The sequence below is a fragment of the Coccidioides immitis genome (genome assembly GCF_000149335.2).
Source record: "Coccidioides immitis RS genomic scaffold supercont3.5, whole genome shotgun sequence".
Classification (NCBI taxonomy): Eukaryota; Fungi; Ascomycota; class Eurotiomycetes; order Onygenales; family Onygenaceae; genus Coccidioides; species Coccidioides immitis.
This window is the reverse complement of record NW_004504307.1, coordinates 2,623,788-2,638,717: the sequence shown is the minus strand read 5'-3', so window position 1 is coordinate 2,638,717 and position 14,930 is coordinate 2,623,788. Positions and strand designations below refer to the sequence as shown.

Sequence of the window (14,930 nt, the reverse complement as noted above, 5' to 3'; positions counted from 1 at the left end):
GGATAGCATTTTGTAGTTGAAATGGCATGATGGCTGCAAAAGACAGACAAAGTCCGAACGACATAAGGATTTTTTGGAATTTATCAAATTGACTGATTACGGTTCATTCTCCCTTTTGGACAACTCAGCGATTGAGCTTGCGTTGAAGTTATCGCGGAGACGAATCAACCTCGTCAAAACACATGCATCGCACGTCTCAAATTGACATCAGTATCTTGATAGTCCATGCTGAGTACTTTGGGTGCGAAATCCGCGGGGATTCTCAAAGAGTGATCTATCTCCTTTGTTTGAGTTTCGGGTGCTTCACATCTTTATATCTCCCAGTGGTTCGATCGCCTAGAACTTGCTGATGGTCTAGTCCTTCGGGCTTGGTGGTATCCTAATAAGGACCAGGATTACTCTACATAATTCTTGACTGGCCATTCTACGGCCAAACGCATGCCGAGATCATTCAATAAAGGCTGGAAACTCTTAAACTTGTCCCGAATTTCCAAATATGGTCCAGGTAGCTGGCATTATGGCCCATTGTAAACCCTTACCTGACTTCATGCTGGGGTGATCAATCACTTGTTATTGTCGGCATCCTCTCGGAGTCTTATAGCCGTGGCTCTGAATATAAAGTTGCAGCACTTAGCCATGTTGACGCCACACTTAGCTGACTTCGTAAGAGTGGTAGGACACATATGTATATCAAAACCCTTAAATATAGTTCTTGACCTGGAGGGAAATGCGGATCCTATTGATGTCTGAGACGTGGATGCCAATGGTTCGCACCGGAGGTGGGACACGAAGAATGGCCCCTACTCAAACCATTCTAAATCCTTTTTATGAATGGTGTGCGGGCTGATGCAAAACTATTTTTTGGGGTAGTGAGAAACATAGATGACAACCTGTTTAGCACATCTCTACGGCGGACCGCGGAGCGGCTCATGCGGAAAGAACCGGAGTCACTCATATCCCTTGCTGAAGCCATCGCATCGCGAAATTGTAATGGTGAACAGCCAGGATTCCAGGCTGATAAAAGGGTTACAAACCAGATCTTTCGTGCTGCAAGCTCGACTTTCTATCTCACCCGCTGACGCCACAATGAGACAGCACCTATTACTGAATGCTGTGAGGAGCCGCTTAATCCCAGTGCCATCAATCAGTTTGCTCTGGCATCAAGACACATCATGGGAGAGACTGTCATGCCTATCTCTGCCTGTAAGTTCACTTGAAGCCTAATTTGAACTAGACTCTGGAATCGAGCTAGAACTCTTTGTACTCTATACGGAGTAGATGGGTGATTTTCAGCATCTAAACTATGTTTGGCAGTGAGTGCATAATGGCGATTGGGTTACATTATGGGCTTGGTGATGATGAAGCGGCTGCGACTCTACCGTTGTTCCGCAGATTTTCCCCTCCTGATGCCTCTTTCACCTTGGAATAATTTTATTGCTTGGTCACATACCGGCCATAACTGCCGGTTAGCTACTCTGTATCCATACTCTGTTATCACTTCTTTGCCCTCTGAGCCTTTGGAGAAGATCCAGGCTCACTCCCCAAAAAAAAAAATATATATATATATATATTATATAATGGGCACATTGTTGAAAATTGATCCGTACCAAACATTATCATTGTCATTTTAATCAAATACATTATAAGAAACATGATACAAAGGCAGCAAACAAGGTATCGCCCAGCAACAGGTATAACAGAAAGTCCATCATGTACACATGCCCATATCCAAACCTGAACGCCAGCCCCACATGCCAGTCACTCATACATAGATGCTACAGACAAGAAACGCGTCAGCATCGTAAACCAAAAAGGAGAAGATCAGAAATCTTCGTCGAATCTGAAGGCACCGCCGTTTTCAATCGCCTCCTCGGTATCCTCTTTCTTCTGCGTGCTTGCCATGACACCAGCCTTTTGGTAGTCACCGACACGCTTCTCGAAGAAGTTGGTCTTTCCGGACAGCGAGATGTTGTCCATGAAGTCGAATGGATTCGTGGCGTTGTAGAACTTCTTGTTGCCAAGAGCCACAAGCAGTCTGTCAGCAACGAACTCGATGTATTGACACATGAGCTTCGAGTTCATGCCAAGAAGAGCACAGGGAAGGGCATCGGTCAAGAATTCCTTCTCGATCTCGACTGCCTCTGTGATAATAGCCTGGACTGCCTCTGGGCCTGGACGGTGGCGAAGGTGAGAGAAGAGGAGGCAGGCGAAGTCGGTGTGAAGACCTTCATCACGAGAGATCAATTCATTCGAGAAAGTGAGACCAGGCATAAGTCCCCGCTTCTTGAGCCAGAAAATGGAGGCGAAGGAGCCGCTGAAGAAGATACCCTCAACGGCGGCAAAGGCAATCAGTCGCTGGGCGAAGGTGGATTCTTGATCTTGGATCCAGCGAATGGCCCAGTCAGCTTTCTTACGGATGCAAGGAACTAGTACATGGGTTAGCAAAATCCGGATTGAGAAATAAAGCGTTAATGAGAAAAATTTAATACATACTGGTATCAATAGCATCGAACAGATAAGTTCTTTGCTTTGGTTCCTTGATATATGTGTCGATGAGGAGAGAGTAGGTCTCGGAGTGAATGTTCTCCATCATAATCTGGAAACCGTAGAAGCAACGGGCCTCTGGGACTTGAACTTCACCGCTGAATCGTTCGACAAGGTTTTCGTTGACAATGCCGTCGGAAGCAGCAAAGAAGGCCAAGACGCGAGAGATGAAGTACCGTTCATCGTCGTTCAGCCGGTGATTCCAGTCGTGAAGATCTTTGGATAGGTCAATCTCTTCAGCGGTCCAGAAAGAGGCTTCGGCCTTCTTGTACATTTGCCAAATCTATTCGGAATAACACGACACGCGTTAGTTTGCAGAATTTCGTCAAATCCACTTTACGCGTAACGCGTCGAGATCAGGCTCACCTCATGATACTTCAATGGAAAAAGAACGAATCGATGGGGATTCTCCTGGAGTAATGGCTCCTCTGCTTCGAGCTCTTTGGGGGTGAGAGATTTCTTCGGGACCTCTGGCGCGCTGGGCTTGACGGCCTCGGCATCGAACTTTTTGAGGCCGGACTCGGTGGCAGAGGTCAACGGGGCGTTTTCCTTGTCTGCTAGGCCAAAGTTGAGCGGTTTGACGGGAGAATCACTCATCTTGAGCTGCTCGAGAGAAGATGCGGTCTATTCACGCAGCGAGGCGCGTCAGCAAGCTCCCCAAACGCGACAACGCAATCAAAGGCAAATTTGACGATGGAACACGTACCTGCTTTGAAGGGGTTGACTGGGTGTCCATTGCTTCTTTTCTAAACAAGTAAAATTTATGAAGAGCCACAATAACTCGATGGAAAAGACGCGTTTTTGTGGAGGATGGAGAGCACAGCAGGGGAAGAACGACAATGAAAGCGAAGAGCGAGAGCTTGAAATACCCCGAGAATCGCGCTAAGGCGAAGAAGCTAAGTCACGTGAACACGCGCTCCGTCAGCGCGAAACGAGTTACGTAAACAACACAGGGAGACGGTGGTCGGTGCTGGGCCAATGAGACGCCGTGGTTGCCTGAACGCCAAGCCCGATGGGACGCAGCGGATCTTATCTGATCGAATTGGTCCCGGATAAGCAACGCGAATGTTTTTCGTCTGAAAAACCCTACTGCCGTGTCCCGGACGCAGTCGGGATCAGTATTAATGTCTTTCTCTCTGGAGAAGCTACGGAGTATATAGTATGATAATTCAATTGTAAATTCCCATATTAAATATTGCCCTATTCCTCCTCGCCAGATTGAACCTGGACAATGCAGATGGTTTCCATGCAGAACGCGTCCGCGCCAATGTGCTTTATGTCATGATTTGTAAACAGGTGGCTGGGTGTCTCACCAGCCCACATCGAATCCAGCCCGTCACCCAGGCACCAACCGGGATAGGCTGGATCCATTATCATGCCATGGCGGAATCATTACAATGCCAAACCTCCGAAATGGACGCGAACAGACTTCGTGCCCTGCATGGATGTCTGAGCAGAAGACCAGGGGAGCTCTTGTCGGAGATAACGTGCCTGCAAGGCCCCTTGCACATCACAAGGGAAGAACGCGAATTTTGATGGGCCCACCATAGATATATCATATGTTTCGTCAAATTCAGCTTATCTCAAACAACGATCGTGATGACTACCCCTTCTTCCGTCTGAAACACCGCCAATGCATGGACAGTTTGGCTGGAAACATGGTCTCGCCATCCAATAATTTGGTGCCTGAGGAGTCTTTTCTTGCTGCGTCTGGTGACGCGCTCGAAAACGCGACATGAAATGTTAACTGCGACGAAGTAGGGAGTACTCTGTGCTCGGGAGGCGATGAAAATTCTTGAATCCCTCCAACCCGGTCACGCTAGCCCGCGTTGTGTTACCGGGGTAGCCTTCCGGCGATAGGAATGGTCCAAATGAAGTTCGCACAAAACCCCGAGGAGCTTCGTGGATATTCCGAAACCCGACGAGGTCAGTGGTTACTGGTGACACAAACGATCGTATTTGAATTCAGCTGTTCTTATTTTAGGACACCGTGAGATACTTGTCAATTATCTCAATGCGGAATCTGGGAAAGGAGCGTCTTCAAAATTCACACAAATTTGGCTCAGTCAACAAACCTGAATAAATTGACACCCTCTATGTAAATCTATCGCTTATCCTTCCCATGCGAACGCCCGGGATATTCAACAAGATGAGTGCATGAAAAGCAAAAGAACAAGATGGACATGCTACGGATATAGTTCATTATTAGATTGCAAAGGCTTTATATCCTAGCCCTGATCGATTCGGGGATAAATCGGTACTCAAATCGCCGCATAAGCTTGTTGGTTTGTTCGGCCAAAGTCAAAGTTAAAATCTAGATGCACCGTCAGCATGACCTTCAAGCAACCAACATTTACAGGGCCACGTACGGTGTGTGGCAAGATACGCGCTAGATGAGCAAAGTATCCCTTGTAGATGGCGAGAACACCTTCGGTGGTGACGGTCTTGTACAGGCAGTCGAACACTCCCTTGTACAAATTACCCGTCTGGTTGTACATTCTTGACATGATGGTGTCTGCAAGGATCAAGATCAGCCTGAGCCAGGCCATTAATCTTTCGGACATCAACTCACCTGGGGGGTGCATGACACAGCAAACAACGAATCCACTGCATGCACTACTCGCCAAATGCAGTCCTGGACCATCCTCCATTCCGAGATGCCTGGTCAACCGCCTTTTCGCAAAGAAGTAGGTTGGGAGCTGAACCGAGCTGCCAAATCCGGTACGAACCATAGCAGCGCCGACTCCGCGGTAAAGGCCTGTGATACCCTCATTGCCGTGGATCTGTCGAAGCCCATCGAAAGAGTTCTTATATTGGTGCTGTGTTCCAACGGGTAGGAACGGAGAGAAGGACTGTAACCTTGTCTTTACAAGGAAAAAGGGGGAACCCGCTGCTGCTCCGAGAATTCCGGATGCTGCACCGGAGAAGATGTTGATACCCAACGACTGGTAAGCGGGGTCTTTGTACAGGACGGAGGTAAGGCCTTGTCGCAACGGTTCGTAGAAGCCCAGACGACATCCGTTTAGGAGGATTTGATAAACGTACTGCAACCGTTAACTAAAATGTCCAAAAACCGCGGTTTGAGCAGCAGCGAGAGGTGATTGCACATACAGCGGACCCAATCCCACGAAACAGCCCGCGAGGACCTTCATTCTGCAGAATCACCTTCACACCATGCAACACACCCCTGTATTTGCGAACTGCCTCTTTCTTCGACTGTAGCTCACCCTGAAGCTGTAATCTTGCCAGCTGCTTGTCAGCTCTTCTGTAGTTTATCAGTCTCAGAAGGGCCTAGTTACCGGATCTTCACGGTTTCGAAACTGTGCGTCACGGTGACAGCTCCGCATGCGGCGATGCCACCAGCAATAAAGGCCCTAGTGTATGCGCTCAGTTAGACATGGAGCCCACAGACTGCTGATATTGATTAATGGAATTACCCAGTTGTGGTAGACATGACGTCTAGAGGCACCCTGATATCTGATATCTGGCGGACAGAGAGAGTGGAGAGATTCAGTAAAAATGAATAAACACTGGTGCCCCAGAAAACGAAGAAAAGTGAAGTGAGAGAGCGAACATGAAGGAGTGACACAAACAGCCCTAATCAGGATGGTCCCAGCATTGTCACAATAACAACTTTTGGCTTGTAGGACTCCGTGCGACTCTGGGGAATCTACGGATAAAAATCAGTTACTGGCTCTCAGCTCGCATGCGCCCTTGACCTCCGCCTCTCCGCCCTTGCCGCCACCAAATTTCAAACTTTTGGAGAACCGAGGACACCAGAACGCAGTATTTCGAGGACTCCTATTGGGCGATCCAGGCTGCTCTCCCGGTTTAGCTCGCCAAGTGCCGAACGCTAAAGCTTTAAGTTACGATTCGACCAAGAGCCGTTGGCAGCAACTCCAGAATCCAGAACCTCCCCTTGCTCTTCATTGTCCTCCAGGTGTGGTTGGCGGCGGATGCTCGAGATGGCGGAGATACCTGCGGCTACTCTCCCTCCTCAGGCCACGGCAAAGGTTTCGGACGTTGTCAAGTATTATCGTCCATCAAAGGTAGTTAGCTATTGAAGTCCACAAAACACGTTCCCGCGCAGTCACCGCATGAAGCTGACCGTTTCTGTGCCTCCTGCTCCAGGTATTTCGAGGCAATGCCAGGTCCGAGGGCCAGCAACTTATTACTTCGGTCGATTTCGATGACCAAGGTGACTTTTTGGTGGCAGCGGGGGACGATGAGATGATACAGCTTTTCGACGTGAAGGAAGGCAAGCCGACGAAAACCGTCCCTAGTAAAAAATATGGGGTCCATTTAGCACGATTCACTCATCATTCCCGCCAGATACTGCATGCTAGCACAAAGGTTGACGGTAAGGCCCCCGGGAAATTCCGTCAGTTCTCCTCCCCGAGGCTAACTGAACGGTTGGAAAGATTCGTTACGCCTTCTCGATCTCCATAATGAAAGCTACCTTCGCTATTTTACCGGCCACACGGACAAAGTAACTTGCCTCACGCTATCCCCTGGTGCGGACGCGTTCTTGTCCTGTTCCAAGGATGATAGTATTGCGCTGTGGGATCTCAATTCGAGAAACGCACAGGGAAGGCTAAAGCTGGCAACTCCATACCTGGCCGCCTTTGACCCGTCAGGCACCGTCGTGGCCATCGCATCTCAGTCTACCTCGTCTGTCTTACTCTACGACTTTAGAAACTACGACAAACCACCGTTCGCGACGTTTGACATGGCACCACACGAGGATAGATTTACCCCAACGACAAGAGGAAGAGCCTGGAATAAGCTAGAGTTCTCAAATGACGGCAAGCATCTCCTAATTGGCACAGATTACCATGGGCATTTCATTTTGGATGCTTTTGAAGGACACGTCAAGGCATTCTTGGTTGGAAAATCAGGCGTGACAGGACGAGCAGCCCCGGTATCTAGTACCGGAAAGCCACTTGGTCAGGGAGACGTCTGTTTCACACCAGACGGACGCTATGTGATTGGAGGAGCTGGTGAACAGTCTGACGCTCTCGTGTGGGACGTACACCAGGCTCCTGATTCGAGTCGACTCCTCCAGCCAATGGTTCGTCTGCCGCATCGTGGCAAGGTCGCCATTGTACAGACTAACCCAAGATACAACATGTTTGCCAGCGCTGATAAAGAAATTGTCTTTTGGTTGCCTGACGACAGCGCAAAGCAGCCTGAAAAATGAAATACCCATCGATAACATAGGCCTATGATCACGCATCCGAACATATACACATTGGTGTGGCGTCAGACCGGGCGTGCCACACGACATGGAGGATTGGTAGAAAAGTCGTTTGGGGCGCGCTCCAGGAGCTACCAGGCACCCCAGTCAACAATAGCTTCTTTCATTTTGAGTATCACTACGACTTCCTATTTTTCTCCTTTCCAACCAAACTTCTCGCTGTGTCGCATACCCATACGAAGGGTCCTCGTAAATCATCGTCGTCGCCTCGGTTTTCTTCTATCATGGTTTCGATTTGCTTTGCCACAGTTCGGTTGCTTGATATTGTCATCAATCCGGTGGACCATCCATATACAAACACGCTGGCATTTATATCACTGAGGTGGTTCGCGATTTTGCGAGCTACAGGCGGGAGCCGTCCATCTTCAAAGCCGCGACTGATCACCTCCCGAGACTCTACTACTCTGATCGGGATTCTCCAATCCGTTGGAACTTTATGATCAGACAATTCCTGGAATCGGGAAATTAACTGTTGCCTTTCCAAATGTTCATCCATTTCCCCCATTAGCAACTTTGTTCTTGTCTTTTCGGCCTGGGTTCCTATGGTGTCCACTATTTCTCGCATCCGTTGGGCGGCTTCGGTGGTGCAGAGCAGGTCTTTGTCCCCCATGGCTGGCCATAGTTCTGATGGCACTAGTGGCTTTTCTGCTTCGAGTTCAATCTGTCGAGTTATTGCTCGATGATGATGTGTAGAATGGGCAATATTGCAGTAATGCGATAGATCAGACACCAGAGCGAGAAGCAAGGTGCAATCAACGTTTAAGGTCGACGTCCTTTGAGGGTAGGGGCTTGGAAGAAGTGACGAAAATGTAGCTTCAAGGGATCTTGGGTCCAGTTGCTTGGCACCCCCAGTGAGCGGATTCTCTGGAATAGTACCGCATTCTACGGTTACCCCTGCTTTTCGGATTTCATGAATGATCCTGTCCGTGTGTGGCGCCTGTCCTTCAGTCACCTTGGGAAGGATGAAACGTATTCGAGGGTGCTTGTATCTGACGCGAGTCTGAGCAGCAGCTTTCTTCATATCAACTGCCAGTTTTACTAATTCAACGATATCGTCATCGCCATCGTCTTCACTGTCATAATTCCGTAGTCTATATTCCTCTTCATCATCGGAGTCCAATTCCCAACCTTGTCTCGCCAACTCGAAAAGTAATCGAGTTGGCGTTATTGTAGAGACCTTCACCCATTCTTCCCCATGGTCTGCAACAATATCCACAATGACATTTCTTTTCAACCGCACTGGTTCTGCGACCTCACTTTCGTCTATTCCTACTTCGATACCCCCATTCTGCAATTCCAGCGCTGGAAACCCATTTTCCATCTCATAATCGTCTCGTTCCAGCTTTTTCTTCTTCTTCACCTCCTGCCAGTAGAATTTCTTATTAAACGCTACCAACCCCGTACACGCCGTCTTCGCCACTTTCCATACCGTACTGAAAAAGGGCAAATTCGACGAGCGTAGCGAGTGCAGGACTTTTCTTTCCGCCGCGCCTATCACGTGCGCATCTCCTTCGCCTCCGCTCGATTTTCCGTCCTCATCATCTCCGCGCACAACACCGGTCTCGGTGCATTCTGCTCTTTTAGCTTGCTCATCCTCCTCCGCTGCCTTGTTCGCCGACTCGCATAGTTTCTCCAACGATCTGAGTTCTGCTTGCACGGCAGACTTGAACTGGCGGAGCTCCACGAGGTTGGGTCGACTTAAACCAGTAAGGTAGAGTTGGAACGAGGTCAACTCATGGAGAAGGGCGCGGCATTGAGAGAGGAGTGACAAGGAGAGGGCCTGTGCTTGACTTGAGGCGCGCGACTCGGTAGATGCTGGCGGTCGTGTGTCCGTGTTCATTTCGGGTTCGAATAACCGCTCCTCGCAGTTTAGACTAGCCGACATTGAAACGGATGTTGTTAATTGGACATTTACAACCAAGTAAGTGCCGGAAGCACCTATAGCCGTCGACACAGCCAAGGTGAGTAGATTTCCTCAGGGATCAGTATTTGCTACATGACCGAGTTCATCCAGCCTCACATCACTCTCATCGGAGGTATGGAACGATTACATAAGTTAGTTCGTTAACGTAACTAACTAACTACGGAGTACTCCGTAGTTAGATCAAAATACCACCGAGTCTTAAAGCTTTTCTTCATAGTCCCACCATCAACCCATATCAAGACACCTATCTTCCAGCCATAAACAACCCAACCATCTCATTAAAGCCCACCCGCAAGTCCCCTCCATTTCCAAAACGTGCTTGCAGCTGGTTTTTCTCGGTGCTCAATGCAGCTTTAATAATCTTAGTAGCTTGTTTTTCAAGAATCTCTCGGCGTCCTTGTTGATCACGAGCCTGCCAAGCATAGAGTTCGCTAACGGAGGCCAAGATATCGAACGCTCGGATAGCTTCTGGGGGATAAGATGGAGCTTGGGTCAAGGCTTCGTCAAACGATACTCTATAAACCTTTTGAAAGTCTTCCTTATATTCAGCAACATACGGCAGCTGCTGCTCTTGGGCATACTGGATCGTCTTGATATCGCCAATGATATCACCACCGTCTGCGATCTCGTTTCGAATACTCGTGGTTTCTCTGTCCTTGCGGACTCCCGCCCGGTTGGAAATTCGCCTCTCCTCCAGAACCCCATGGCGTACCCCGATATGAACCTTTCTAGACGTTGAAAGCTAATCAGGTCAGTTAGACTTGCTCTTTTTACAATCAATGCTTGCTTCTTACATCATTTTGGAGTGCTGCAGTATCCTTTTCAAGCACCGTATTTTTCTTCTCGAGCGTTGCGTTCTGTGTCTGGAGCGTTTCGATTTGGCCTCTAATTTCCAACAGTTCGCGCAGTACTTTTTCCATGTTTTCTTCCTGTGTATCCAACAGAGCGAAGCCCTCTCTGTTACCAAGTCGTTTTTTAGAGTGCTGGACGTGAAAGTCGTGCGTTGTGTTTTGCAATAGCCAGTCGAGAGGATTGTTTCCGCTCTGGGGCAGATGCACTCTTTTATACAGGATGCCATGATACTACTGACTATTAGATAAAGAGAAGGCCCTTGGCATGATTATCACTATCCCAAGTTTGGAAACAGGTTACTTGCCTTGTCGCTATCTGGAGGGTGTTCGAAAACGGTATCCGATGCCATTTTTATGAGGCACTCGTCTCTTCGTTTCGAATCCGTATACTGCGATAGGCCGACGGAGTGTATGGGTCAAAGCACAATGTTTGTGGTCTGAGGAATCCCTCTCCATGGCATCTGCATGCATGTTATATCCCTAACTGCAAGCAGTGTAATATCTACCTATCTTCTTTAGTCTTTGTTGGTGAAGGAAAGTCAAGGGGTTTGAAGAAGTTTCCAGCGGTTTCAATTCTGCCTTCTAGAAAATCCCAACCTCATTCAATGGTAAGGAATAGATTCTTTGTTTTTACCATCTCTTTGAACTCTTTAGAACTAGAAGCATTGCCAATTTTTCCTTCTCATCAAAGCTCTACCCCTAGGTTTCATTGATTAGCTTCAATGATGATCTTTTTAACCATCTCTCCCTTTCTCCTTGCTTTGATCTCCGCGTTCTTCCAACTTGTCTCAATCTGCCATGCAATGGTCAATCTTTTTGAAACTCTAAGGGCCTGTCACGGTCCGTCTGTTCCGATAGTCGCTAGGCCTCAGTAAAGAGGTAAAAGAAGCTAAGCGTAGTGTTGTCTGACGTCGCAGGCCACAGATGCGTGATGCCACTATCTCATATACTGTAAGCCCAGTATATCTGTCCCCGCCAAACCGCCGACGGAAGAGGGCGGTCACGGAAGTCAACCCGCCTCGGCCGACGGGTCAGTCCAAGGTGAAAGGAAGGCATTGTGTTTTCTATCTATGGGATTTCGTGCTCTAGCGCGCGGTCTAATTTTCAAGGAGAATACGAGCTAGGAAGTGTGGTGCCGTGTGATGTCTGAGGTACTAATGATCGCTAAATACATGGTAATTACCTAAAACTCTGTTAAGTATCTACATTTACAATAGTATTAGATGAAGTAGATTAGTTAATTGCTGTGAATTTGGCTGATTCCGGGAAGCTGGATTGCGGATTGATACTTGATGATTCAACTTGTAGTATACTGCCTGAGCATCCTGGGTAGCTAGATAATGTCAGAGAATAGAAAGACCTCCATAGTGGCATGCTTATCCCCATCCTGTAGAAACGCAGAGGAAGATTATCACGGAAAGCAACATCATATGAATTCTTGTTAGAGGAACCCATAACATGGTCAAATAAGAGAAGCTCCTGCAGCCACATCCTATGCACACTCAGATCTTTCAAACAAGAAAATATTAGACCCAAAGAATTCTTTAAGATGTTTCGGTGCAACCCTTTGGCAGAACAATGCTTATAAATAGCGAGCACTTTGATGAAGATAACTTGAGTGTTTTGTCTTCTTCCCTCGTCCGTCAGAAAATGCCTTACTTAAGCTTTTAAGCTAGCTCACGTGGCTTCTGATAGATCTTACTAGACCTTGTGGCGCCCGCTGCGCGGGCGGCTTTGCTCTAATAATAAGACTTTGACATCGACATTATTGTGCGTTTTCAAGTTAGTTTCGGGTTTTGTTTTTCCGATGCAGATCGATCCATCGGGTGGAGGATATGTACTCCGTATATTAGGACCAGTAGCGGACTTTCAGTCACGTATTGTGGGGTCTCTTTTCAATTTGGGAGCTATTACGGACTACTAAGGCGATCATTAAATTCCTCCGCCATTCTATCCGCTTTCCTAATTCTCATCAAGAAACGTATCTTTGTTTTCGAATTTTTCGCCCTGATCGTTCGCCGATGAAGTCTTGTCGGCTTCCTCTTTTGGAAAATGCTTGTCGAAGGCAGAGAAGAGGCCAAGTCTCCTTGCCGACTTTTGGGAGGCGTTGCCGGTAGCGGCCTTGTTTGTCTGAGCAGTCGGAGTCTTGAAGGCTCCGACCGACAGGGACCCAGTCGCTGCTGTGGCACCAAAGTGTTCCGCGATGTCGTCTGTTTCGAGAAACTGATCTTTTCCCGGTGTCGAACAGAAACTGATCTCCCCGAAGGCCATTCCCTATGGATATTGTCGCAAGGTTCGATAGGTCGAGGATTGATATGTATTGGATACGTACTCGGTACAGGTACAGGGATAGGAGTCGGAGATCTGAATGGCAATTGGTGCGTTAGCTGATAAGCTCTTCATGTAATCTTCGAATTCCTCGTCCGTCATGGAATCTTCCATCAATTGCCTCATCGGTCCGAAAGAGACTGGCGCTATCGTCAATCATGATGATATCTTCATATGGAACCATTGAATATGTTTGCCCAGGGATCTCGTAATCTCCATGAAGATAGCCTTTGCGAGCATTGGTGGCACGGCATTCCCAGTCTGCTTCAGCACACTAACGCCGCAGAAGTGATGCTCCATGGGGACTGTTTGCAAGCACGCCGCCTCTCGATGTGTGTAGGCTCTGGTACCATTAGGATGGAAGTTGTCGCCATCATTGCAAGTGATGGTCTTTGCAAAGGAGTGCGGAGAAAAAGTCTGCTTGACAATGTTGCGGGAATAAGTGCGATCGGGATTATGGTCTGGAGCTTGCTCGTATATTTGAATGATTATTGGATCGCCTCCGAGAACTTCCATCGGATAGAGTATCCGAGGTCGACGAAGGTGTGAATCGTCGCATAGAGGAACTCCTTGTGCCTCTCTTGAAGGCCGGACGTCTCTTCCATAGTGGCTACTCGCGGTTTAATCTTAAGTAGGAGCTCGCGGGATGAAAAAATACAGGCCTCGTTGGCGCTGTCAGTGGCCGCAGCAATTGTCTTAGCGGAAGAGAACGTCTGACAAGGAGGAGAGAAGTGCAAGATATCAACAATGATATCCTCGGAGTCGTTGGTGAGGAAGTGTGCCACTTCGCATGTCTCCCCGACTGCTGAAGTGAAGTTCAGCCGGTACGTCTCCATTGCCTTGGGGCACTTGTCAAACCCGCAACGAATATGTAATCCGGCTTGAAGCGTCCCTCGCCAGACACCTTCAGCACCGCAGAATCTATCTCCAAAAATATATTGCGACCTACTTTCGTCGCCACCGGCAAGTTCGACAAATGCCGCAGTATGGCTACCACCAGGTCGGGTCGGCCCCCTTCAAGACTGACCAAGCGTTGTCGGTCATTGGCAAATCCCGGATCGCACTCTTGTTGGTGCAAGAAGATAACTGCTTGCTCGACAGCTCGGAGTTTCCGCAAAGTCTTGTTCCACACTCGGATATATTTCTGCAATGTTTCGCCGATTGTTGCGGTAAAGCTCAGCGGATATGTCTTCATTGTCGAATCGCCAGTCGACAAACGGACCCGCCTGGAGGGAGCTTGCAAGATAACCCATGGCATCGCAGAATCCATCTCCAAAGGTCTATTGGCGCTTGGGTTTGGGCTATAGAGAAGCGTTGATGAACCACCCGCATGGCCTGGGTCGCATTCCTCTTTCTGGAGAAAGACAACTGCTTCTTCAATGACCCGTGGCTTTCATAGGTTTCTTTTCCACACTTGGATGTACTTAAGGCGACAGTGAAGGTAGCCTTGTTGTCGGTACTCGCTACTTCGAAAATAGCTCGATCTCCAGACTGCGAAAGCTAGTCAGCATGTTTTTAATGCCGGATGGGAGACTGATCAACCGACTTACCTGACAGGTCTATCGTCCAGCACAGTTCGTTGATCCGGACGGGAACAAGATTGTCCACGTGCTCCAGTCGTGAAGCCGAGGTCCCCGATAGAACACACCATCCTTACCATGTTGTAGTACCTCACATATGCGGAGAAAGGTGCCGTCGTTTTCCTCATCGGATTTAACCTTTCTGTATGTTTTGCCTCTGGCCGAAACCCAGTGGATCGGATCCCTTATTGGTGGTATCGTCGATAGTAATGTTTTTCGCCCAGGTGGTTGCATATGGGTATGAGAATTGATATTGATTTAAAAAGCGCGCGAGCCGCTAATATTGCGGTATCATTATGGCGCCTTATTATTAGTTATATATATGATTGGCTGCTTCTGAACTAGTCTTTCGTATCTGGATGGGGCAAGGTTCATGGCCTACCTAGATTTTCCCTTTGCGGGTGAGTTATGAGTCTTATCCATAGCCATCATGGTGGCTGGATGAT

General features: G+C 48.3%; 7 protein-coding genes across 7 annotated transcripts; 1 reads left to right on the top strand and 6 right to left on the bottom strand.

The window, feature by feature from the left end:
- Positions 1-1,589: 1,589 nt before the first annotated feature.
- Positions 1,590-3,361, bottom strand: CIMG_09346 (ribonucleoside-diphosphate reductase small chain). The gene is made up of 4 exons (XM_001239724.2): positions 3,251-3,361; positions 2,911-3,168; positions 2,494-2,827; positions 1,590-2,426 (listed from the first exon to the last, which is right to left on the bottom strand). Exons 1-4 carry the CDS (start codon positions 3,278-3,280, stop codon positions 1,822-1,824), a joined length of 1,227 nt encoding a protein of 408 aa, XP_001239725.1. The 5' UTR covers positions 3,281-3,361; the 3' UTR covers positions 1,590-1,821.
- Positions 3,362-3,691: 330 nt separating this feature from the next.
- On the bottom strand, positions 3,692-6,209 carry CIMG_09345 (mitochondrial oxaloacetate transporter). Its single transcript, XM_001239723.2, has 7 exons — positions 5,982-6,209; positions 5,844-5,918; positions 5,656-5,785; positions 5,117-5,588; positions 4,914-5,059; positions 4,620-4,858; positions 3,692-4,518 (listed from the first exon to the last, which is right to left on the bottom strand). The coding sequence occupies exons 1-6, from the start codon at positions 5,996-5,998 to the stop codon at positions 4,766-4,768; spliced, it is 933 nt and encodes a 310-aa protein (XP_001239724.1). The 5' UTR covers positions 5,999-6,209; the 3' UTR covers positions 3,692-4,518; positions 4,620-4,765.
- A 300-nt stretch (positions 6,210-6,509) lies between these two features.
- On the top strand, positions 6,510-7,939 carry CIMG_09344 (WD repeat protein; the record flags this gene model as incomplete). Its single annotated transcript, XM_001239722.2, has 3 exons — positions 6,510-6,593; positions 6,676-6,904; positions 6,966-7,939. The coding sequence occupies 3 exons, from the start codon at positions 6,510-6,512 to the stop codon at positions 7,742-7,744; spliced, it is 1,092 nt and encodes a 363-aa protein (XP_001239723.2). The 3' UTR covers positions 7,745-7,939.
- Positions 7,779-9,748, bottom strand: CIMG_09343 (uncharacterized protein). The gene has a single exon (XM_001239721.2). The coding sequence runs from the start codon at positions 9,684-9,686 to the stop codon at positions 7,920-7,922; it is 1,767 nt and encodes a 588-aa protein (XP_001239722.1). The 5' UTR covers positions 9,687-9,748; the 3' UTR covers positions 7,779-7,919.
- A 221-nt stretch (positions 9,749-9,969) lies between these two features.
- CIMG_09342 (uncharacterized protein) lies at positions 9,970-10,926 on the bottom strand (the record flags this gene model as incomplete). Its single annotated transcript, XM_001239720.2, has 4 exons — positions 9,970-10,240; positions 10,283-10,467; positions 10,520-10,782; positions 10,878-10,926. 4 exons carry the CDS (start codon positions 10,924-10,926, stop codon positions 9,970-9,972), a joined length of 768 nt encoding a protein of 255 aa, XP_001239721.2.
- Positions 10,927-12,443: 1,517 nt separating this feature from the next.
- Positions 12,444-13,155, bottom strand: CIMG_09341 (uncharacterized protein). The gene has a single exon (XM_001239719.2). The coding sequence runs from the start codon at positions 12,845-12,847 to the stop codon at positions 12,539-12,541; it is 309 nt and encodes a 102-aa protein (XP_001239720.1). The 5' UTR covers positions 12,848-13,155; the 3' UTR covers positions 12,444-12,538.
- Positions 13,156-13,392: 237 nt separating this feature from the next.
- CIMG_09340 (C-5 cytosine methyltransferase DmtA) lies at positions 13,393-14,718 on the bottom strand (the record flags this gene model as incomplete). Its single annotated transcript, XM_001239718.2, has 5 exons — positions 13,393-13,918; positions 13,969-14,272; positions 14,329-14,395; positions 14,455-14,463; positions 14,575-14,718. The coding sequence occupies 5 exons, from the start codon at positions 14,716-14,718 to the stop codon at positions 13,393-13,395; spliced, it is 1,050 nt and encodes a 349-aa protein (XP_001239719.2).
- Positions 14,719-14,930: the final 212 nt, after the last annotated feature.

Coding starts and splice junctions, on each gene's coding strand:
- CIMG_09346 (XM_001239724.2), bottom strand. CDS start 3,280: ATGGACACCCAGTCAACCCCTTCAAAGCAG. Junction 3,169..3,250: donor AGTCAACCCCTTCAAAGCAG/GTACGTGTTCCA, acceptor CTGCGTGAATAG/ACCGCATCTTCTCTCGAGCA. Junction 2,427..2,493: donor GTTCGATGCTATTGATACCA/GTATGTATTAAA, acceptor CCCATGTACTAG/TTCCTTGCATCCGTAAGAAA.
- CIMG_09345 (XM_001239723.2), bottom strand. Junction 5,589..5,655: donor TTCGTGGGATTGGGTCCGCT/GTATGTGCAATC, acceptor TAACGGTTGCAG/TACGTTTATCAAATCCTCCT. Junction 4,859..4,913: donor CGCGTATCTTGCCACACACC/GTACGTGGCCCT, acceptor CGGTGCATCTAG/ATTTTAACTTTGACTTTGGC.
- CIMG_09343 (XM_001239721.2), bottom strand. CDS start 9,686: ATGTCGGCTAGTCTAAACTGCGAGGAGCGGTTATTCGAACCCGAAATG.
- CIMG_09341 (XM_001239719.2), bottom strand. CDS start 12,847: ATGGCCTTCGGGGAGATCAGTTTCTGTTCGACACCGGGAAAAGATCAG.